The sequence below is a fragment of the Leptinotarsa decemlineata genome, unplaced genomic scaffold (genome assembly GCF_025532065.1).
Source record: "Leptinotarsa decemlineata unplaced genomic scaffold, Ldec_3_MD MMD2_tig00026294_RagTag_RagTag, whole genome shotgun sequence".
Lineage (NCBI taxonomy): Eukaryota > Metazoa > Arthropoda > Insecta > Coleoptera > Chrysomelidae > Leptinotarsa > Leptinotarsa decemlineata.
Window position 1 is genome coordinate 4,789,557 of NW_027412674.1, and position 26,026 is coordinate 4,815,582.

A 26,026-nucleotide genomic window follows, 5' to 3' on the forward strand; every position below is an offset into this window, starting at 1 on the left:
ATACCGTTGATCCAACGTTAATGGACATAATAGAAAACGATAACCGATACCTTGAGGATCACCTAATATTCCAACAGGACGGAGGTCCTCGATATTTTGCTGTAGCGGTTCGTCAGTACCTGGATGAAAGATTTCACAGACACTGGATTGGAAGAAGAGGATGCATTGAATGCCCCCCCCGATCTCCAGATTTATCCCTCTTAGATTACTTTTTATGGGGCCATTTGAAAAGTAAAATATACGCCACTCAGCCAGGTTCGTTGCCAGAGTTACGTCAACGTATTATTACCGAATGTCGTCAAATAACCCCAGACGACATGCTCCAAAACGTCAGACAACGTTTTGAGATGAACTTATACTCATGGTAGTGAATGAAGAACACTTCGAGCATCTACTATGAATCAATGTAGTTTGTAATGATCGTAGTTAAATTTATTCACAATTTTCCAATTTTCAAGTTATGTAATGTTTTCAATTTTTGTTATTTTTTCGTGAATTGTTTAGTTGTTTTTCCTGCAATAGAGCGCCAAAATGAAAAGTTAAGTAGTGAACACTCACATGTCTGAATTCCTTCTGATGCTGTGTCACACTCAGTACTTTCTCTAATCAAATTGTATGAGTGACCAAGGGTTGGGGAGAGAAGTATGACAGTTGAGGTAACGATAGGATTTGTCCCCCTTGTATTTAAAATTGACGTGTTTTTGCATTATGTTCACAACACATGTGTTTTGAAGAATTCGTTTTCGGTGTCGGGTTAAATCGAACCATAATTACAAATTTCGTCCGCCATTTTGAAGCCACCATCTTGATTTTTTGCACTGAAAAACAATTCATAATTTCCGACCCTGAAAATCACCACTAATCAATTTTGAATCAAATCATTGTGAAGCCGCCATCTTGTTTTTTCCCCTAGAAAAACACCATAATGCATTGTTAACGAATTTATATCAAATTAGCTCACGAATGAAGTATCATAATTTGGAATATGGAACAGTTTTTTTCCCGCAAGAAGGCGCCAAAATCGAAAGATAGTAGCTAAAATTGACATGGCTGAATTCCTTATGATATTATCTTTTTAACGATGTGTCACACTTACTACTTTCCCTATTCAAATTGTATGGGAGATAGTCACCGAGGGGTGGGGAAGAGGTATGACAGTTGAGGTTGTGATAGGAAGATGTTCCCCTTGAATTACAAATCGACGTGTTTTTGCATTTTTTTCAGAACACATGTGTTTTGAAGATATTCGATCTGTTTCGTTTTCGGTGCCCCACCCTGTATATCAATATTGATTTCTCAACTTTAGAATGAACTGATGGAAATAATGTGTCGAGTGGTAGAATTTAAACTTCTGGTACAGACTGAAATCAACAAAATCACCTTAACCATGCACTCATCAACACGCATTCCCCACTATCTAAGTTGGAGATGATCTAAACTGAAAAGTTCTTTTCTCCTGATGACGCCGTTTGGTTGGTGAAAATCAGGTCAGAAAAAGGAAAGTCGTGGAGTGTTGGAACAGTGCTTTTTTGTTGAATGGGAATATAATTGTAGGTGATCATAAGTTGGGAATAAAAACAAATCATCAATCGAAATAACTTTGTATATTTCAACAACACACTTCATTTTCAACTTCGAACGACACCTAATTTGAATATTCCTTTGATTTTAAGGTAAGATACCTAAATTTTCATCAACTTATCCAAATATTTGAGCAATATGTTAGCTTTTCAATATCTTAATTCTTTAGAATTTTAGATAATAGAAAGCTTAACTATCATTCAACGACATAAATATTTTTATTCATATTCAATCAAAAAATTAAGGTCATATAACCGATCTGTAGAAATACTTTCAAATTCCAGAATTTAACCGAAATTACATGTTTGATGAATTTCTTAATTCATAAATAGAACTAACTGCTGAACTAATTTGGTCCTAATAATATGACAAACGGTCAAAATGCTCTAAAATACATTTTTTTGAAAATAAACTTCAATGCAATGCCTTTATTGTCACTATTTGCTCTATTTGAAAAACCAGTAAAATTTTCAGGTATGCATACCGAAAAAACAATATTGTTTTCTCAACTGAAAATGACTCAAAGAAAAGCACGATAAAATGATATAAAATAAAAATCTCTTACCTAAGAACGCTGGAGCAGGTGGAGCCACTACAGAAACATAAAGAAGGAAAGGTGCATTCTCAGTACTACAACTTAACAAAATACAAAACGAGTGAATGATTAAAGTTGAGTGAAAATGTGAAGAAGTGAAGCCTGACATTCGTTGTAGGAATCAATCATTTCCTTTTCTAGAAATCTTATCGAGCCCAGATCAGGCCAGAGAATCGTCAAAAATGAGAAAGATTTGAGACAATCAATATTAAAGTTATTTAGAGACAATAAAAAAGAAGAGAAATATATTTTGTAGGTAGAATTGAAATATCTGAAACAGAACAAAGACACTTTCTCCAAAGATGCGATTTGCTAACCAAGTTTGTGTCATCAGGAGATCAAAGAACTGTATTTCACATCTAATTCAGTTCTATTTATACATCATTACCTCAGGTCATTAAGTGAGGTTCATTAAATGCATTCCTAGTATCATGTTAGGTTGTAATAATATCTTGATGTCTAATTTATATGTTAGTGACTACCTGTAGTGTGCCTAATATTTATCTCGCATCAATGTCTAATTCATACGAGCTGTTTGGAATGAGACTTATCGCTGTTCATAGATCTCATTTTTCGATTTTTAAACTCTCAAAGTCGTAATTTAAAACAATTTTCATTCATTTTGTGGCCGTTCTCTAAAGCATTTTGAGTTTCACTAGTCTTCTATTCGGTTCTATAGAACCGAATGTGGGAAACATTTCCTTAGAACGCGTTAGTATGATGGCCAGTCGTTAATATGTTGGAAAGTCGCTTTCAAAACTACTCATACACTCCAATAAGTGTTGGGCAACCCGATAGATGGGGTGACGGAAAAGAAGGCACTGTCATACATAGAAGGTGTCACCAACCGAATCGGGAAAATTCTGAAGAAGGAGAAAATTAACACTGTCTTCAAACCAAAGAAGAGAATATCGGAGTGCCTGAGATTAGCAAAAGACAGCGGAGATCCACTCAAATCAACGGGAGTTTACGGGATTCCTTGTAACTGTGGTAAAGTTTATATCGGTCAGACGAAAATGAGCATTCGTACCCGCCTAGTCGAACATAAACACCAAGAGAACTTCAACAACAAGGAAGAGATTACATACCTACTGAAGATCTGGCACACAGAATCGAAAGGTGCCAAAACGTAGCCATGTCGAAATCGCGCGGTAAGTACGCGCGAATCTGCCATTACAGGAAGTGCGCGGAATATCAGCACTATAAATGAAATGGCAGAAATGGGAGCTTCAGTTTCAGTTGATTTGTCAAGAAAAGTACTTCGACCACGCCACTGAAGATGACTGCCGTAGTTGTAGTTGAAACGTTTGGAGATTGTAACCAAAGTAGACCGCGGCAAAACATGGAAACTAACCAAAACGTTGACGCCAGACGTGAAAGCCTACATTCATAACAATTGTCCTGGTTGCGCAATTACAAAGAAAAACAGACCTCGAAACTTGACAATTTTTGTCAATCGTTCAAATTGTGGGGCACCCCCTTTTCGAGCTTTTTGACCTTTCCAGGGTTCTCAAATCCTCGCCCTGGATTACTGTAGTTTGTTTTGGAAATCTACGGAACGAAATTTCGCAAACCAACGTCGAACAGGGCGTTTATTAACACTATTACTGTCAAGTGTCGGTTAATATTTCTGGCTGTTTCGGTAGCGCTTTGGTTCAACTTGAATTCGTATACACTGAAAAGAGGCGAAAAAGTTGAATTTGGAAAAAAAAAATGAACAGCATCAGTGTATAGAGTACAACATTCTCTATCGATCTATACACACCACGACACAGTAGAATAAATATTTATTGAAATTTGGGGCTACACTTGAATTCTACACAACCAATATTGTGTGCCTTCTTTCTTTTTTAGGTATTTCAACGTTAATGCTTTTTGAATACTTCTATTTGCAACATTATATAAGTAAGTGATTCATGTTCTCATCGTTCAACAATTTTCAATATTTCATATTTGTATGATTCAGTTCGTTACTAATGTTACAGATTTTTTTGGTGACAACGGCACCGACTACTTTGATCATGAGCCTTTTTATTATATATCAACGACTTATTGGCAAAAACAAAGAATCCAATTGTCTCGTCATTTCATTTGGTATCCAGGACATCGGCTACGGTGGCACATCTTCACCGGCAGCAGAAGGTTGCATATCTTGATGAGGATCTAGAAGTGATTTTGAATTGGGGTAAGAGTAACCAGGTTCAATTCAATGCCACAAAAACCCAGGCATCAGTTTTCTCCAAGAAGATAAATGTCTCCGAACCGGATATAATTATGTCAGGTTAGACAATTTCGCTTTCTGCTTCGATAATTTTTTGGGGGTTAAAATGGACACCAATATGTCTTGGCACAATCATGTCGCTGGAATTGCAAAGGTTGCTTGTTTTCTAAATGAATTCGAAATGTATCTCTGGGATATAAAAAAAAATATTTCATATGATTGGTATTTGAATTTATAGTACGCATATAGTACCATATAGTATCAGATAGTTATTGGTTCACAGATAGATCAAAAGCACCTTCCGGTTCTGGTGCAGGTGTTTTCAGTCGCAGACCCAGGACAGTGATATCAACCAGCCTAGGAACCTATGCGACTATATTTAAAGCGGAAATGTACGCTATTGAATTGTGTACAGAGAGATTGGAAGAATCTAATCTCATATAGAAGTCGATAAAAATATTCTCGGACAGTCAAGCGGCATTGGAAGCTCTTGAATCCCACAGAGCACGTCTAAATTGGTAGCAAATGGCCAAAAACGACCATCCTCGATCTCTGATTTGGATTCCTAGCCATAATGGCCTGGAAGGCAATGAGGCTGCTGAGTCCCTTGCAAAGGAGGGTACCGCAGGCATCTTCATCGGACAAGAACCTGTCATTGGCATGGCTTTAGGATTTTCCAAACAAAGATTGAACACCTGGATGGCAAGAAGATTTATGGACTTCTGGCAGAATATTCCAGGCGTTTATTCACCTTTCGAAGCTTGATACCAAACAGTTGTTGGACTAGAGTAGAGATGAACTACGATGTCTAACAGGCCTTCTTACAGGTCACTGTCATTTGAACCATCATATGCAGAGACTCGGAGTGTCGGAAGACAGTATGTGGACTAGAGTATGGATGAACTACGATGTCTAACAGGCCTTCTTACAGGTCACTGTCATTTGAACCATCATATGCAGAGACTCGGAGTGTCGGAAGACAGTGTGTGGACTAGAGTATGGATGAACTACGATGTCTAACAGGCCTTCTTACAGGTCACTGTCATTTGAACCATCATATGCAGAGACTCGGACTGTCGGAAGACAGTGTGTGGACTAGAGTATGGATGAACTACGATGTCTAACAGGCCTTCTTACAGGTCACTGTCATTTGAATCATCATATGCAGAGACTCGGACTGTCGGAAGACAATGTGTGTCGCCTCTGTTTGGAAAATGATAAAACAGCAGAGCACATACTTTGTGCCTGCCCCGCTGGGGACCGAATAAGGTTTTTAGCGCTTGGCAGAGCCGTACTCTTACCGTCTGACCTGAAAGACTACTCACCATACAAATTAATCGGCTTCGTTAAGAAACTGGGTTTATTTGGTCGAGTGTGAATAGGTTTGAGCCACAATAAACCCTTGCGGGTTGCGGTAGAGTGTCGATAGACTTACTCACTTTGGACTTAACCAACCTAAGCATAACTTTCTGATTGACCTTTAGATTTTGTTCCCCACTTTCTGTATTTTCAGTTCCATCTGTATACTCGTATAACAAAATATTAGTCTCTGATATTTCTTTCAATTTTGATGCGCATCCACTTTGAGTATTTCAGGTTTATCTCTCAATGAATCCAATTGTACGTCATATTCATTTCTAAAATACGTTTTTCAAAATAATTGTATGAAAAAAATGTTAGCGAGAATGAATTTGTTCATATTAGGTGAATATTCCTTCCCAATTTTCTTCTTTACCACTCAGTGATTGTCGTTTTCAGTATAATATGAATGTCGGACTTCACTTCAGATGAACTAAAGGTTAATGAAAATATGTTGGTGATTTGATGAAAACTCAAGAACGGTTTTGGTATATATTTTCTTCATTATTTCATAGAGGGAATGTAAGTCATTTATTTTTTACACCCACCAGTGAGCATAACATTTCCTTGCCATTTTTGTTCGTAAATGGCCTTGACCATACTCTTGAAGTAATTATACCGTTTGATATCTTTCACCTCGTGAGAACTGTGCAAGCTGATGTTCACTTTTTATTATCGTTGCAGAGGTCAATACACCTCAATATTCCCATAATTTGAATAGAATGATTCTCTGTTTATATATTTTATTTACAGGCTTATGCATTAAAATTGGAAAAAAAAAGTAGAAATAATAGCAATTTTGCTATACAGTGAGTTTAAAAATGTTTCCACCATATGCAAAACTTTTTTATTATCCGTTTGTCACAAAATTTTATTCTCGATAAAAATTGGTGCATTGCGGAAAACTTGTGGTTAACAAAATTCAAAATTTCCGAACGGTATACAGGGGAGATCAAAAAAAAGAAATTTTGATCGAAAGTAAACTACCCTTAAAAGTTTCGAAATTACTTTATGTTTACAATGTTCCTACTTTTATATAATAAACGTTTTTTACTCAAGATTTTTTCTATATCAAAAAGTTCTTCCTAATGGAACCCACTTCATTTGAAGATAATATATTATAAACAACGCTAGTCCTAAACGACCATTGGATTCGTTAAGAAATTTCAGGATCCACAATTTTAAAAATATCTTGGGTTTTCATCATTCTTATTAGAGAGACTACCACAAACAACAAACATACTAAGAACACGTCAAATATGATAAAAATGTTACCTGCTTTTTGAGGGTTCCAACCCCCAATAGGAGGAGCGGGTAAAGGCGTTGGTCCTCCTGGAGGCGGTGGAGGTCCTGCCATCCCTTGCATCGGTGGAGGAGGAGGTCCAGTCATTCCAGGTATTGGAGGTGGAGGTGTACAACCTGATCCGGGCATTGGTGGTGGGAGAGGTCCAGCCATGCCAGGCATTGGTGGAGGCGGAGGTCCTGCCATGCCAGGCATTGGTGGAGGTGGAGGTCCTGTCATGCCAGGCATTGGTGGAGGTGGAGGTCCTACCACGCCAGGCATTGGTGGTGGTGGAGGTCCTGTCGTGCCTGGCATTGGTGGAGGTGGTGGTCCCACCATGTCAGGTATTGGCGGAGGTGGTGGTCCTGTCATTCCAGGCATTGGGGGAGGAGGAGGTGCAACCATAACCGGCATAGGAGGAGCTGGTGGACCAATCATACCTAGCATTGGAGGAAGAGGAGGAGGGGGAGGTGGGTAATCTATAGAAGGTATTGTTGGTGGTGAGGATGATCTCGCAGTTTCTGAAATTGATGGGAGCGGTGGAGGTGGTGGAGGTTGGGAAAAGGACGCCTTTAGTTCAACGGGGGAGCAATTATTTTCTGTATTTTCTACTGTTCTGTCGGAAATAGGTAGAGTTATTGTTTGCGAGAGTTCTGATTTCAGTTCTAATGTTTGAGTTCCTTGTGCTGTCGTATTCTCCGTTTGCGTTGAGATTTCAACCTTGCAATTAATTTCATCTGTTTGTGCTTCCGAGTGTGCAATTGACTTCTTAGTTATTTTGTTTTCAACCCCCATACCAGTCGAATGATCACACGTGACGAATGGTTTTGTCTCTTCGACCGGTGATTTAAAATCTATCACAGCGTTTGTGGTTAGGGCCTGTATTTCGCTGAGGGTTTTATACTTTTCGACTTCCTGTATCAGCCTTTCGATCTCTTGTTCCAAAGATAATATTTCAACATCTCTAGCAGAGTTTCTGAGTTCTTGTCTGGGTTTCAGTTTCTCCTCAATTTCTGAAGACACAACGGGGATAAGTTCATTACCACATGGAGGTATGAAAGCTTCCGAAGGAGTAGGAGGCCATGACATCACATTCAACCGACCGGGAGTTTGAGGTAAAGATAAAGGTGTTTCTGCATGACTCCAATAATACATACAGTCGGGCTGGAATATAAAGAATTGTGATGGAAGTAGCTCGATACTTGATAAAAATCCATGATAACTTATTCATTTTTGAGATTTTCATTATACATTTCACAAAACCTCAATGAATATTTCACTATTCAATAGCTTCTTCAGTATTGTAATAAAACACATGTTACGGTTCTGTAAAATGTTTAATGAAAATATTACAATGAAGTGTTAATTAAATAGGTATAAAGAATTGTTTCCGACTTTGTCGAGTACCACCTCCAAAATATATTCAAAGTAACGATCTTTATAGAAAACGGAGATAGGTGAAAGGAAGTAGCCTATGTAATATATTTTTTATATTCCCAATATTCAATACTTGTTAACTTTAGCGTTTGAAATAGACTAATATTAATTTCATTGAGTTAAATTTATCTGAAGGAACAATTCGTTCAGGTTAGTATCAACTCCCCTACTATGTAGGTAGATATTACTGGAGTTTTTTCCCAACACCAAATCGTTATTTTTTTTTCACCTCGACACGTGTTTCGATCACCAAGTGATCATCTTCAAGAGGAAGATAAAACTAGAAACTTCTCAAAACTAAAGCTATTTATGCTATTCAGGTACATCATACAGGTAGGTAATCAGTAATACCACCCATAAAAGTGTACCACCCTAAATTAATTTTACAATTGGCCTTTCTATTATTTTACAATATGCCCTTATGTATGTTAGAATGTTACATGTTCATTACTACACCAAAGGTTCCAAACAGTACATCATAAGTAATGGATTGACACCTATAAAAAAAAACTACTGCCCTGGCTAATACCACGAAGGGCGTTAGATTATAGCTGACATGTGTCAGTTCAGGATTCTTCACAGACGCAATTCCTGAATATGCTGTTGGCGATACAACTGCCGGACTCGATTTTCAATTATGGAACACTTCCAGACCGGTTTCGGGCTCGTCCGAAGTTGGAGCGAACAACAATGAAATACTCTGAAAGAATTTCGATTTTCAATTATGGAATATCATTGACTTTAGGTCGATGATGATCACTATTTTGCACTGACGAGTGGCTAAGGGGCCCGAAACCGGTATGCAAGTTTGCCCGTTCCAAAATTGTAGGTCGACTCTCTCACTTGTATTATCAATTGCATCATATGCAGGAAATTTTCTGTGAAGATTCCTGCACTGACGCCTGTCGGATATAATCCAACGCCGTTCGTGGTATTAACCAGTGGAGTAGTTGTTTTCTGATAGGCGTCAGTCCATTCAACCTACTGTGTAAGTATATCCGAGAGTGGCTTGAACATTTAAAGTTCATTTCTTTAGATTTGTTTACTGCCTGTCGTCAAACATAGCCCACTGACTAGAAAACTTCCTCGACTTCATCGAATCCCGAACACACAAATTTCATCCCCTCGGAATCAGTCGACTTTTGTTACATTGGCAAAAGTACACTGATTCAAATAGCGCTCATTTCGAGTAAATTGAATGAGTATTCACTGAGATAATACAGATTGAGGTAGACCAATAAAAACTGACAAAACTTTTGAAACAACTTAATGAATTGAGCTTTCGTTATTTTTTCAAATGTGAAACTTCTATAATATCGCAACACTTTAGTTATGCTTTGGTTATCATACTGTAACTAGAAATCGCATATCAAAAAGTAAGACCTCGTTAATCTTAAACTCTGACAAGTTCCAACTTCAGATGGTTGTGATTCGTAAGAGTACGTACGGCACCTACTATGGTTATCACTGTTCTGGGTAGGCTATGTTATTTAATACCTCAGCTAAGGGAGGGTCAATACTATTCGCAGTCCCGTCAGTTACGTAACGTAGTAAAATCAACCCCCTTCAACTGAATATTATTTATCTAAAATGGCAAAAAAATGAACACCCTTTTCAACAAATATAATCATCTTCAATGGTGTCACTGTATATAGCGAAATTCATTAGTAGAATCACCAAAACAATGTTGACTCAATATTTATGTAGAACATTAATTTTGTTTCTCGTGTTGATCTGATATATTTCAATTGTTTTTAATTATTCGAGAAATGAGGTTGGCATGTCATCCTGAAACCACAAACGAAGTTAAAAGAAGACACAAACAAAAAGTGATATTGCAATCTTCATGATAAATCGTTAGCAGAGGCTGAAACAAATATTAAATAAAAAGCATCAGAGATATTCACTTACCTTGAAAACATTGTACATTGGAACGTCTTTGTCAAGAATTTGTTTCAAGACACCGGCAGCAAGAAGATACGTGCAGAATTGTATTGCCAATAATTTCAAATCCTGTCCGCTGAAGATACTACTGAAATGATCATCTTCATTGAATTCCGAAAGGTACCAATTGATCAACATATGGCCTGAAATAAATAATAAATTCAAGTGTTTTGAATTAGGCAATGTTAATAATTGGACAAATAAAAAAAATAATTTTTCAAATTAGTGAAAGCTGATAATCATTTACTTTTTCGATTTGGGGAAGAATACATTATTAAACAAAAAAAATTGAAGAAATTGATATTTTCTCAAGAGATTTGTTTGTGTTGAAGGTGGTTGACGATGTTTCGTAGTGCATTTCATTATTTCGGCCTTCCATTGTCTAACATGATATAAATTAATTTGAAATTCCTGAAAGAATGTGTTGAAAAATTAAATTGAAAAGTTAGCTGGAAAAACAATTATATTAAGCAAAAACTGAAATTACAATGAAATAAAATACAAGCAACAACCAAAAATTCAAAAAAATTGAATTATTATCACCCGAAGACGATTGTGGATACTAACAACCGAAACGTCGTGAATTTACTTGGTTTGGAATTGAATAGAACTGACCGATACTTGATAAAAAGTCCATATTAAAAAACTAATCAATATAGTTTATTGTATGATTTTCACTATATAGTGAAAATCATACAATCACTATACAGTGTGTCTCACTTCTCATGGAAACATCCCCGTATCTTCCGTAATATCCGAGGTAGAACGATGAAACTATCAGGACTGATGGGGTTGGCCAAAGTGATATACAATGTCCGCCACTCGCGACGGAACAACCCATTTTTACGGTAAAACATATTAGGGGGCAAAATAGGCTCAAAATTCCTTCAGATTCGTGATCAGGACTACCTGAAAAATCCAAATTTTTCTCACTTCTTATGGAAACACCCCCGTATCTTCCGTAATATTTGAGGAACGGAAACATGTAATCAGTGAGGTTTTATGATGGTTAATGTTAGTTCATATTCTCATTTTCCCATTATTTAAAAAAAACAAGGATATTTTGTGGCGAAAAATGTTATGTAGTTCAAAATTCTTTCGAAGTACTACTTTCAAAATCACATTTTCAATTAAAAAACAAAACAATCAATTTTCAGGAAAAAAGTGTATTCGTAGTAAGTTGGTAGTCTATAGAGTCTATAGAGTCTATAGAGTTTCATCGAATATTACGGAAGATACGGGGGTGTTTCCATGAGAAGTGAGACACACTGTATAGTGAAAATCATACAATAAACTGTATTGATTAATTTTTTTTCAATTCCAATTTTTAATTTTTTCATTTCTTGTTGATCATTTTTATTTTTTATTTTTTTAATTTTTATTTTCATCTAGTGTTAATAGTTAATTTTTTTTAAATTTTTGGTTGTTGCTTGTATTTTATTCCATTGTAATTTCAGTTTTCGCTTAATATAATTGTTTCTTCCGCTAACTTTTTAATTTGAATTTTTTACAGATTATTTCACGGATTTCAAATCAATTTATATCACATTAGACAATGGAAGTCCGAACTAATGAAAATATTTATTTGTATTGAAATCAAATTGTGGAATCGGAATTTTTTTTAGATTGTTCACTCCTACACGTTTGTATGAAAAAATACTGTGAGATTCCAAATTATAACCTGAGAAATTAAAAAAAACATCACCAAAAATGTTGCACATGGACACTAGAGACATTTACGCAACAACTTTCTATTGATTGGTAAATACATTATTTGAGAGCTGAAAATAAAAGACATTATGATGTCATCGATGACATAAGTAGATCAAACTTATTCAGTGTCATAAAAAATCGTGATTCATGAATGAATTGTGTGTTTTTTCGTATAATGATATCTAGATTGGTACTGATGAGCCCCTAGGCAAGTGTCTTACGGCGAAACATCGATGTCTGCCAATGAGGATGACAGTGTTCCATGTAAGTGCAATTTTTCACCATTCACCTAATGTAGAATTCATGTTAATGTTACCTGATTTTTATTCCATAACGAATGTTTGGAATACAAACTGAATAGAGAATAGTGTCTTCTGTACAATTCAGTGTTCATATAAAAGTATTTGTTTCGAAATAATTTTGCTTTCGTGTAATTCAATATTTATATGAAAGTAACTGTTTCAGGAGGACTTTTTTTCCAGTTTGTGTCTGAAAGTTACTTCTTTACATGATCTACACATCCATGTATAGAGTTACTTATTTTAAAATTGATTACTTCCTTCCTTTCTTTGGAAGATTCCCACATTTTTTTGTATCAAGATGGAGTAGTAGAAAGCCGAAAACTTTCTTTCCCAGAAATTAATCACTTCTAAAAATATAACCCTTTCTATTTAAAAAAACAACTTTTATTGAATTTTATCCTACAAATTATGCAGAACCGGAATCCCGAGTTATCCAATCAATGCTCCAAAAATCGTTATTATTTTGTAAATTCTAAAATGAAGTGAATAGCATTGATAAAAAATATTTCTGAATTGAATTATTTTCTCCGAAACAAAATGGGAAATAATTGAATTTACAACATAAACATTCCATTGGGAAGAAATATAGTTTTACTTCGAATGAATACATGCTGGAATAAAATGGGAAAAATTGTGGAATAATATCTTTCAAGTTTGAAACAATATTCTGAATTATATGTGGAAATAGTTCTCTACGATGTATACTTTTTTATGAAATCTCAAACAATGAGTTGACATCTGAAAACAACCTCGCCTTTCTCCAACTCTTTCCCTCTTAAGACGTTTCATATCTGAGGAGGAATAACTCACCTTAAACTTATTGAAATTTGACATTACTCATCCGTACACACAGAATTTTTTTCAGAAGTTCATAAATGAAGATCAAAGTTTTGATGACAATCTAACCAGGGACACTTTAGAATATTCTTACAAAATTCAACATGATTCACTAACCAACGAACGAACGAACTACTGTCAATGTTGCCGACAAATGAGCATCATGGTGAACATCCTTCCCATTGAGGATGCATGGCCTACTGATCACGCTGTTCAGATTATTCAAAAGGCATGTCTAACTAGATATTTTAACTTCCTCAATCTGCATAAATGCATAAGAAATAGAGGTTACAGAAATTAAATTAGAATCGTTCTACTGAATGAAATAACAATTATAAAGTTTCAAAAAGTTTCCATTTTTAGAAAATTTCCTGTTTCCAACTAACTACAAAATTAATAGTTATGGACCCATGAAGAGATTTATTGCCGATAAATTATTAGAAGATATCACATTAACAATAACCATGACAATAGAGAATGTAGATATTTTTTAGCAAGATATGGTGTACATTGATTTTTTTACATATGTTTGACATATTTCGATTCTGAATTTTACTAACTTGGACTTCCATTGGCTAATATGATATAATATGTCATGGGAGATATTAACTCAAGATGTATAAGCTTCTGAAGAAGCTAGCCACAAGCGCCAACGAAACGTCGGGAAAAATTCCAAAAATCCACGGCCTTCAAACTCGAAGAATATTCACAATGATATGATATGATTTGAAATCTCTGAAAAAACAAATGAAATCAAAATGAATAGCTAAAAATAACAATTATATCAAGCAATAAACCGACAAGTGAAATGACAATAAAATAAAAATGAGCAAAAACTAAAACAAAATAGGTGAAAGCCTTCGAATGGCCTATAAATAGGATTATGTCCAGTCATCCCCCAAAGATGATTGTGGATACTAACAATCGAAACGTAGTGAAGCAACTTTGTTGAACTTTTAATAAATTGATGCATGTAGCTATTACTATGTGTTAGGAAATCATAATGAAGAAAAGAGAAATGAAACTTTCTATGTTTTTTACCACTTTCATTTGTAACTAACGTTACTGCAGTTTCGTCCTATACGGACATTTTCAAACTTATACATAATAGACAAAATTTACTGTATAAGTTAGAAATTGTCCGTATAAGACAAAATTGCAGTAACGTTAGTTACAAATGAAAGTGGTCGAAAACATAAAAAGTGTCATTTCTCTTTTCTTCTTGTTCAACTTTTGATTTTTTGCTTATTTTTATTGACAGCCATACTTGTTTTCTTATAACAGTCAGTTTGCCGCATGTTTAGCAATACAGTTGATCATCACCTGTTAAAAGTTCCATTTTCAGATGATTTAACAATGAGCTTTGCACGGACAGGTTATTAGTCATATTAGGAAACGCTAGTTGAAGTTTCAGAAATTCACATACGTTTTTGCTACCTCTTGAACATTTACTACAAAGTTAACAAGTGAGGATTTTTCTACCAAAAGATTTACAAACACAAGACGAGATAGACTGTACGAAATCATTCCTAATATAATTGTTATTTTTAGCTATTCATTTTAATATTTAATTTTATTTTTTTATTTTAAATATCAGACAATGGAAGTCCAAACTAGTGAAATTCACCATTATACATTGTCAAACACTTTCAACAAATATTTCGATTTTATTTTGAAACGAAAAGTTCATTACTTAAGCTTGGAGATGAAACTATAAATGCCATTCGCTTCTTAAGAGTGTATTTCCCAAAGTTATCACCATAGATTAGTCATAGAAATTGCTTGCCCTCAATTATGATTTAATTGTTTTTTTATTGGATAGCAAGGATTTTTGTGGCATAATGTAAGACGTGTTCAATAAAAGTCGAATTATTTACAAAAACTTGTAGTTTCAGTTCGAGTTTATAACATAATTACAAAGATCAATTCCCGCATTGCGATCTTTACCAACTAGGAATTTTATAGTTGCTGAGTTCGCAGTTGTTTACTCGAATAATTTGAAGAGAGACTTATAAAAAAGAAAAACATGTGGAAAATGCCAAGGAAATTTATTCAAACACATCTGTTGTGTTGAAAATATAAGCTGTCGAAATAATCACACTATTTTTCCTTCTAAAACTCAAAATATCCAGAAACGACGAACTTCTAAGAATCTGAATTCATAACTCTCGATGAGAAATGGTTCTCGAGAAAATGATAAAATGGAAAAATACAGTTTTCATGTAATTGAAGCGATATCTATAAAATCTTTTTTTTTATTGAATACTTCAATTGAAAAGTTCTCATCAATCTTATTTGACAGTCCTTCCCTGTTATCTTGTAGACGATAATTATCACCCCAGGTGATCAAAGTACTGTTCTGCGCAGTTGAGGTTTATTGGTTTCAAAGTCTTTTTGATAAAATACTTGAACTCTCGTTAGCAGATCAAATTTATATTGGTGTCCTTGTATAAATTATATCTGCTTAATTTGGATGATATATCTCGAATAAAGGGTTGTAATTTATTCAACATCTCAACTGTGTTCTGTCGAAAAATGTTTATCTTGTATCTCTCAGGAACGTAGAGAAAAAAGACCCTTTTGGAAGATGTACACCCAGGGCCGTCGCCATGAGGGGGGGATTGGGGAGGAGCCTCCCCCCCTGCTTTTTCGACTTGGGAAAAAGTTGGGAAGAAGTTGGGAAATTTTTTCCGTGAGATAGAAAAAAATAATAGTAACATAATGAATAAAAATAAAAAAATAAAAATGTGAAAATCGGCTATTAATCGTGTTAAGTTTTGAATCTGTTTGGATTTACTCCTTCATGATTCACAATTTATCTTAATACTCTATATTCTCAACTACCTACGCCGTAGGTTAGGTATATTTCGAGATTGCAGTCCATTCCAATAGTCATCACATCACAAATCTTGAACTAGCAATACGACCTATTGAAATCCAATGTAGAATACAAATTCAATTTCATGTTATACAGCATCCCTTATGATTATATGAAGTTTTTCTCTTGAGGGAAAATGAAGCATGTCGCATCAAATGAAAAAAAAAACAAACATTGTAAAATAAAGAGCGTCAATTCTGATTTTTTGAATTGATTGTACTATATTTCTCTTCAAAATATAATTATCTAACTAACCCGCACAGTCCAGTTCCCAGAGACCAAAAAAGGGGTTCACCTTATAAAAGATGGGTTAGAAGATTTAATTTTTTTTATTTCGTTTCAAAGGGTATGTAGTGTAAAATATAAAAATCGTGACTGAATCTGAGCTCGGCTCAACTTTTGGTAATCGAAAAATCGCGAAATTTTCGGACATTTTTCGGTTTTTTCGCAATATCTCGAAAAGGGGTATATCTTACGAAAAACAATTCTCATACAAAGTTGTAGAGCATTAAATTCCCTACAAATTTTATCACTTATTTCTTCTTCTACGACCAATAGGCAGCGAGCTACAGCATCTCAAAGATGGACCATTTTCCTCAAAATGGTAAAAAAGCCAAATAGCGCCTTCATTTGTGTGTGTTATTGCTGCCTATTGGTTTTAGGAGAAAAAATTATCGAAAAAATTTGTAGGGAATTTAATGTTCTACAACTTTGTGGAAAAACTGTTTTTCGCTAGCACCACTCCTTTTCGAGGAATTGCGAAAAAACCGAAAAATGTCCGAAAATTTCGAGATTTTTCGGCTACCAAAAGTTGTGCCGAGCCCAGATTTAGTCACATTTTTTATACTTTATTCTTTATATCCATTAAAACGAAATGAAAACATAAAATCTTCTACCCCACCTTTTGTAAGGTGAAATCCTCTGGGAACTGGACTAGCATTCTTATGATATAATCGATATTTCTCTATCTGTCTGTCGTAACGACCCTAACGATCAACTTTACTCTAATCTAATACCGGTCCTGCGTTTCATATATCACGTAAAACTATTCGGTTGAGGTACGTGTGCGTAAAAATTTTCGATTTCATCCATTATAAGAGGAAATATTCAACATTTTTGAAGTGGAAAATGATACCATATTTCGTTTTAGGTTTGAGTCCTATCTAACTGGGCGCAGTCAAGCCGTAAAAAACGATACTATTTCAAAATATAGTGCGACAAGGATCGGTTTTTTCTTGTATATATAAATGATTTACTGAGTGTACACACTTCTGGAAAAATTACTTTATTTGCAAATGACACCTCCATTTTTTGGCATGGTAAAACTGTTGACGATTTGGAGAATAAGATATTCAGAGCCATAAATGTAATCAAATCTTGTCGCAACTCGAATCTCCTTTCATTTAATATAAGAAAAACGAATATAGTAACTTTCAAATGTACACTAGAAGATATGCCTCTAGAATATGAGATGATTGAAAAAAAATAAAGATTGCACAACATTTTTGGGCCTTTTTATCGACAGCAAATTGAATTTTGAAGCACACGTCAATCAACTGAAGAATAAAATCTCCTCAGGGTGCTATGCAATGAGAATTATTTCAAGGAAGCTTGGTACTGTCACGGCTATGAATGCATTAATTGAATCTCAGCTGAGGTATGCCATACCTTTCTGGGGGGTAAGTAACTCCAGTCTGCTAGATTCAGTACTTGAACTGCAAATAAGAGCCATCAGATATGTGTTCAAACTAGGACCACGCAAATCTTGTAGGAAGTTATTGAGCGAGAAAAAGATGTTGCAGTTGTGGCTCTCTTCGTTATGGAAACGGTGTGTCATATACACAAACATAGTTCAAAATTTGAAAATATTTCTTCGTGTCATAATAGGTACTCGCCAAAAATCTAAAAATAATTTAAAATTGCCCTTTCCTTCCTCATCCTTGGTAAAGGACTCAATTTTCTATAACGGCGTTGAAATACGCCGAAAGCTTTAGAAAATACACAAAAAACTTCTCGTGAGCAGACCCTATTATAGTTTGCGAGAATTTCACAATGACAACTTTCAATGAAAAATGTGAACTGTCTATTCATTTGTGATTTTATTGTTGTTATTGTACAGGATACTCGCTTAGAGCGATAACTTATAAGTTGAATAATTGACAAAATGGTCTAATAACATTTTTTATCAATATGATATGCCTATATTTTATTTCTGAACTGTGTATCTTTCACTTTGTCAACAAAACTAGACTGTTTCGACTATAAAGTATATTTTGATTAGATTTTGATTTGTTATATGAGATTTTGAATTGAACTCGCCATATATGATTGACACTATGCAAAATACTAGATGGACTGAAAAGTTTGTAGAATAACAGACAGATGGCGCTACTAGTATTAAATTCATATGATTATTAGTTAATCCTAACCTTCAAAAGTAAAAGTGTACAGATTTCGCAGCTGTGGAACTAATAGTGGCATGGAACATTTTCAGTGAAGCAACTTTTGTGTGTTTGAAGAAAATAGATAAAAGGAATTTTGTGTGTTAATAAAGCATTGCTTTTTGGCGAAAAAAAAAACTGTTGAAGCCAAGACTTGGTTTGCTAAACTTAATTCGGGCTTTGCAACAGGCAAATCAATTGTCGAGAAGTGGTTTGCTAAGTTTAAACGAGATGAAATGAGCACCGAGAACGATGCACACCCCAAAGACGCTGTTACCTACGAAAACATCAAAAAAATCTCCAAAATGAATTTGGATGACCGTAAATTGAAGTTGATACAGATAGCTGAAGCTTTAAAGATATCAAAAAACGTGTTGCATGGGCAATTGCCTATGAGAAAGCTGTTCAATGAGGGTGCCGCACGACCTTACAATCAACCAAAAAACAGCAACAATTTAATGATTCTGAGCAGTGTATCAAGCTGTTCCACCCTGACGAGAATCTGAATTTATGCATCGATATGTGGTAATGGATGAAATATAGCTCTATAATTTCACACCAGAATCAAAACGATCGTCATCTTAGGGGACTGTAGGTGGTGGAATCCAATATATTGCTTTGCTGACGACAGCACACTTGTCTCGTCATTCAATCTGGATTCTAGGATATCGGCTACGGAGGCACATCTTCACCGGTAGCACGAGATTGCATATCTTAATGAGGGGTGGAAGTAACCAGGATCAATTCAATGCCACAAAAACAAAGGCATCGATTTTCTCCAAGAAGATAAATGTCTCCGAACCGGATATAATAATGTCAGATCAGACAATTCCGCTTTCTGCTTCGAAAGCTTGAAACACTGTTCCGAACCAGAAACTGTACACAAGTCAGCAACTTTTGATGCTTTATAAAGCTCATATCAGACCTTCTTTGGAGTGATGTTCTCATGTATAGAGCTCTGCCCCCAAACATACCCTGAAGTTGCTGGATTCCATCCAGAAAAGAGCCATCAGCCTGATTGGAGACGCGAACATCACGTGCAACCTTGATAGCCTGGAACATCGAAGAAAGGTTGGAGATTTGTCTCTCTTCTATAGATACTTTCACGGGAGGTATTCAAGTGACTTGGCATATTTGATTCCACCGAGAGCAGTATATATCAGAAATACGCGGCGGACTGTGACTTCTCACCGTTTTGAGATTCAATTCAGTACACCTTGAACTTCCCTGTTTAGGAACTCTTCCATCTGGAGAACTACGTTAATGTGGAATAAATATCCTTACAAAGTGTTTCCAAATGGATGTAATCTCCAGCGATTCAAATCCAATGTGAATCGCTACTTTCGCACAGGCACAGCTCTAAGAGCGCCTTAAGGATGTTTCTGTAGTGCTTGTGTTTTATCCTTGAAAAAATCTTGGGATGCACATGGTACAATCATCTATCTGGAAAAGGGAAAACCATCAAGAGCGACTATTAGATACATAGCATTATTTCAGCGTTTCAAGGACGAAATCGTGGTAAACGGCCCCATAAGAAGGAAAAAAAGTTATGTTCCATCAAGACAATGCACCCTGTCACAAATCAATGAAAACGATGGCAAAATTGCATGAATTGGGCTTCGAATTGATTCCGCATCCACCGCATTCTCCAGATCTGGCTGCGAGCGACTTTTTCTGTTCTCAGTCCTCGAGAGAATGCTCGCTGACAAGAAATGTATCGCCGATGAAGACATAATCGTCAAAACTGAGGCCTATTTTGAGGCTAAATACAAATCGTACTATTAAAATGATATCGAAAAAATTGTATGACTGCTATAATCTTTGTATCGCTCTCGAAGGCAACTTAAATTGAATAACAAAATCAGATTCAATCAACATTTTTTTTTCTGTGTAAGCCGAACTGTTACTAAACCTGAGCAAAAAAAACTGATTATGTTAATGAAAATATGTCCGTTCAGTTAGATTGCATGAGAAAATCATATAGCTGATTTGGAATTCAATCCGAGGATTACTCAAGACTTATCGTTTGTGATTGTGATTTGCATAAATTAACATCTGCGAATTTAAATCATAGATAACAGTTATATCAATTTCAACCATGACGTAGTTTGCAATGAGAAGATTAATCCTCTGTAAACAATAACAAACTTGATACCAAACAGTTGTTGGACTACAGTAGGGAAGAACTACGATGTTCAACAGGCCTTCTCACAGGTCACTGTCATTTGAATAATTATATGCAGAGACTCAGACTGTAGGAAGACAGAGTGTGTCGACTCTGTTTGGAAAACGATGAAACAGCAGAGCCGTTACTTTGAGTCTGCCCCGCTGAGGACCGAATCAGGTTTTTTGAGTTCGGCAGAGCCTACTTTTACCATCTGACCTGAAAGACCACTCACCATACAAACTAATCGGCTTCGTTAAGAAGCTAGGTTTATTTGGTCGAGTGTGAAAACCCTTACGGGTTGCGGTGGAGGGTCGAACAGACCCACTCACTTAAGATCTAACCTGATAATAATAAACAATCATCACAAACATCTGTTCATTTCAAACAACAATATAAGCAATTTTCATTTTGAGGCTCGTCAGCGAAATTCTCGAAAAGTTTTTTTATGGAGTATCACCAGACGAAATTTGAATTCAGGTTTCTACTTTCCAACTTTCAATGATCACTTTCAACTTGAATTTTTCGAACTGGGACTTGAACTCGAAAATCTGAGTTTCGTGCGTGGAAATTGGTGTTTCTATAAAATTATGCTCAGTTGGTTAGCAAAACGCTAGTCGAGAGACAGTATATTTGTTCTGGTGTGACAAAAGTGTTTTCAGCAGTTACGCCATCGATTCTGTTATGAATACACACAATGTAAAAATTTGAGGCTTTCTCAGACCAAAATAAATTTAAAATACTTAATGATAAGTATTTGTTTTCTGGGAAAAACTTTTTGGTTTTCTCAACTACTTAATTACAATATTACATGGGCTGAAAATCTCGGGTCTAACTCATAGATGGTGCCAGTCTTATTGCATTCACCGCTTTTTCAGTCAGTATAGTCGAAATAAACGATATCGTGCACACTTAAAGTTAGCGGCACTCTCAAAGACCAATTCTACAGTCCACGTGGACTGTAGAATTGGCGGTTCGTATTGGATAATTTTTACTAACAGAGCTTTATGATTGACTGAGGAGTCATAAAATTGGATTTGAAGTTTTCTGATTGATTCGGCCGTTACTTGATGAAGATCCATAGTAATTTCAGAAACTACACCTCAACAATTTGATCTCCACAAACTCTCTTTGAAAAATATATCACAACATGTTTCGCTAAGACATTAGCTTTTTCAAGTGATTCAAATCAATTGAAAAAGCTAATGTCTTAGCGAAACATGTTGTGATATATTTTTCAGATAAAGTTTGTGGAGATCAAATCGTTGAGGTGTAGTTTTTGAAATGAATTTGAAGTCATGTTATGGTGACGAATTGAAATCGGAAAATGCGGGGATGGTTATTGTCGTCGTGATCGCGATTTGAGCGTTGAAATTCGATATTGATGCAGTTATAATTACTTAAAATTTTTGTTATCTGTTCAAAATGTGGCGTCCTTGGACAAGTACTAATAGTCATAACGAGTGTGATAACAACGCAGACTTTTTCTAGTGTTGTGATTCCAATAGCGATGGTGAACAATGCGGAAAAGGGATACCAGTGAATAAGATTCGGATGCATTTAAATATTGAAACACAGAGAGTATGTTTCAATGTATATAAGAATCTACATCTCAAGTTTGGTTTCGAGGGAAACAAACTATTACAAGCAACATCAGATTTGACCGAAATTTCTTTCTCAACTGTACGTAAAATAGTCAAAAACAAACCTCATGAACGCAAGACGAGATGTGATACAGGATGACCAAAACTTTTAGATGTTCATCTAATAAAATCATTGAAAAAAATACACGACTGTTAGAAAAGAAGTGAGATTCCTACAACTGAAATCATAAGGAAGAAATTGAATACTTCCGGCCATAACGTGACAAAACTTTTCAGAATTGGATAAAGAAACTAGGATTTAGATTTAAAATAATAAACAAACGTTGGAGCAACTAACTAAATATAGACAAGAACAATGGCAAATTTTCTATTTGGACGACACAGTTACGAAAAGGTGGACTGATGGTTCGAGAATGTGTACGCCTAACATGCCTGCAAACAAAAGATCGCGACCAGTCATTGTGCATTGCGGAGGAAGTAAAGATGGGTTCCCAATTCTTTGAAATCATATGGAAAAAACTTGAGTACTGTAAAGTTGACTATCATAAGAATATGGAAGCTAATATTTTTGAGGAATGATTCGAAAACACATTGATCCCAAATTTGGATAGTATACCAAAAACCAACAACTTGAAGTTTTACAGACAGAAACATTTGAAAAAGTGTATTCCCTTGAGATTATTGCTGAAAAGTATGGACACACCATACTGAGACTTCCCCCTTTTTTTGTGTATTCAATCCCATCGAGTTGATTTGGGGAAACTTGAAATAAATCATCTGGCGTAAAAATAATTTTCCAAAATTTGATAAGAAGGTAATAAATCCATTATTGATTTAAATGACGACAGTGATAGTGAAACAGACAATATGGAAGACACTACTTTTGTTATTTTCAAAACAATTAATCAAAAACAATTTTGTGTTTTAATTTTACACTGCTTCTTGATGGAGGAAAATACAGTTCAAGAGAAGCCATGGCTTGAAAAGTGTTATAAGAACTTCGTTCCATCAGATACAGCAATTAAACGTTGGTTTCCTGACTTCAAACGTGGTCTTAGAGACATAGACGATGCAGTAACACCAGAAAACATAATTTAATTACAAAATTGTTTTAAATGACCGAAAAGTGAAGTTGCGTTAGTTAGCTGATATTGTAAATATATCAAAATAGCGTGTTTATATCGCATGAGCATTTGACTATGGGAAAGCTCTTTGTTTGACCGTGTTTAAACATAACAATTCGGAATTTTTGCGTCGATATGTGACAATGGATAAAACATGGATCCATCACTTTACTCCGGAATCAAAACCGTCGTCATTTGAGTGGAGAGCAACTGGTGAATCTCGTCCAAAGCGTCCGAAAGCACAACAATCGGGTGGAAAGGTTATGACCTCGGTACTTTGGGATGTGCATGGTGTAATATCCATCGACTATCTCGAGAAGGAAAATACCATCATGAAGACAACGCACCGTGTCACAATTCACTCAAAACAATGGCAAAATTGCAAGAACTGGACTTCGAATTACTTCCGCATCCACCGTATTCTCTAGGTCTGGCCTCCAGCGACTTTTTTGTGTTCACAGACCTCAAAAAATGCTCATCGGTAAGAAATTTCACTTGAATGAAGAGGTTATTGGTGAAACTAAGGCCTATTTTGAGGCAAAAGATAAATCGGTCTACAAAAGTGGTATTGAAATGTTAGAGTGGCGCTGGAATGGATAAAGCCGGTTCTGAAAAAAATAACAACGATTTTTTTCTTAGGCCCGCGACTTTCCAGCCCGGGTGTTAAAAACACTTTTTAAAGATATGAAGGGCATATCAGATACAAACTGCAAGAAAAAGTCATTTCAAAACAATTAATTTCATATGAATATCCACATAAGGAATGCCACATTCCTTATACAGGGTGTCCCTGGACTTCCTCTTTTCCTCTCGGGAATGTATAGATGGGGTCAAAATATCACCAATACTTCATATAACTTTTTTTCCTTCGTTACCAAGTAACGGGCCCTCGAAGTTACAAAATGAAAAATGTTTTTCTTTGATAACTTTTCAAGTGAATATTCAAAATCATCCAAATTTTGGTAATTGACTAAACAAATGAATTCCTTCGATGAGCTTTCATGCAGGAGTCAGTTGTTTTGCTACAAAGTCAGGAACGGACTACCCCCGATGGTCCACACCACAAAACTTTGAAATGACAGATATTTTTCAATATTTTTCAACAAATTAAGGTTACTTGGACAATTTTATGAATAAAAGTACTCGTGTGGAAAGTCGATCGGAGCAACGAGTCTTGATAAAAATGTAGTTTCACTCGACGACATCAAACCCGCTCGTCCACCATTATTTGAAATGAAAAATTTTATCAAAGCAGAAATAATAATGATAACGTTAATTCAACAACATTTATCCTGAGATGTCTACCATTATTCGAAAATATTAGTTTTTAAGGAAATTGGAAATGATAGGTAAAATGTTCATAACGAATTTTTATAATGCGAACACGTTTAACTAACGAAACTCAAGAGCCTCAAGAGCAAACAGAAATGAAAAATCTGCTACAGAAACTGCTCGATATGATCACCTTCTCTCTCTATACATTTTCTTAGTCTGCGAAGACACCCTCTCTGTACTTGAAATAGCATTCCAGGGTCGTTTCGTATGGCTTCACAATGTAATGTTATTCTATTCAACAATGCATCTCTTGTGTGAATAGGTGTAGCGTAAACAAGGCTTTTTAGATGCCCCACAGAAAGAAATCCAATGGATTTAAATCCGGAGACCGCGATGGCCATGAATATGGCCCACCTCTACCAATCCATCTATTGTGGAAAATATGGTTCAGATGGTCACGCACAATCAAACTAAAATGAGGAGGAGCGCCATCATGCATAAACCACATATCTCTTCGGGTTTGCAATGGAACATGTTCCAAAAGTCCATTCAAATCATTCTGAATGAACTCCAAATAACGTTCTCCATTCAATCGGTCCTGTAGAACGAATGGTCCTACAAGATGGTTTCCTATGATACCAGCCCAAACATTCACGTTGAATTTCCGTTGGTGTTTGGTTTGCAATATCCCATGGGGATTTTCTTCGGCCCATATATGGAGATTATGAGAGTTGATAACTCCATCTCTACTGAAACCTGCTTCATCAGTGAATAAAACTCGATTAATAAAAGTCATATCCTCTCTTTGCCTATCCATGAACCAATTGGCATATTCCAGTCGTGCTGGAAAATCTTGAGGTGTCATGGCATGTACCTTCTGGATGTGAAATGGGTGGAGCAGTTGTTCCCTAATTATTCTATGAATAGTGGACTTGGATGTATGGAACTGTTCTGATAGATTTCTGATGATGCTCATTGAAGGATCATCAGCGACGGCTTCCAAAATATTTTCCTCCAATACAACGGTACGTACAGTCCTAGGAGCGCCCTCACCACCTCGTTTTGGCAAAACTGTAGCTACAATAATATCGAAATAAAACAACGTGCTCAAATTAATTATCAATTATTACATACCTGTCTCCCTCAAGCTGCGATCGACACGCTCGAATGTTTCTCTTGACGGTACCGTTCGATTGGGAAAATGCTCGGAATACAGACGACGAGCTTCTGCAGCATTACAAAATGCTCGTCCATAAAATACATGCATAT

General features: G+C 35.7%; 1 protein-coding gene across 4 annotated transcripts in view; it reads right to left on the bottom strand.

Annotated features, from left to right (window-relative positions):
- capu (formin protein cappuccino) overlaps positions 1-26,026 on the bottom strand; it is a 138,274-nt gene that overhangs the window by 22,418 nt on the left and 89,830 nt on the right. For 3 of the 4 annotated variants that reach the window (XM_074180207.1, XM_074180204.1, XM_074180206.1), the window contains 3 exons: positions 10,387-10,562; positions 7,032-8,202; positions 2,147-2,173 (listed from right to left, as the gene is read on the bottom strand). In XM_074180207.1, the coding sequence (XP_074036308.1) occupies positions 2,147-2,173; positions 7,032-8,202; positions 10,387-10,562 (1,374 nt within the window). The remainder of the gene's footprint in view (positions 1-2,146; positions 2,174-7,031; positions 8,203-10,386; positions 10,563-26,026) is intronic. The other variant, XM_074180205.1, reaches the window with a different exon arrangement.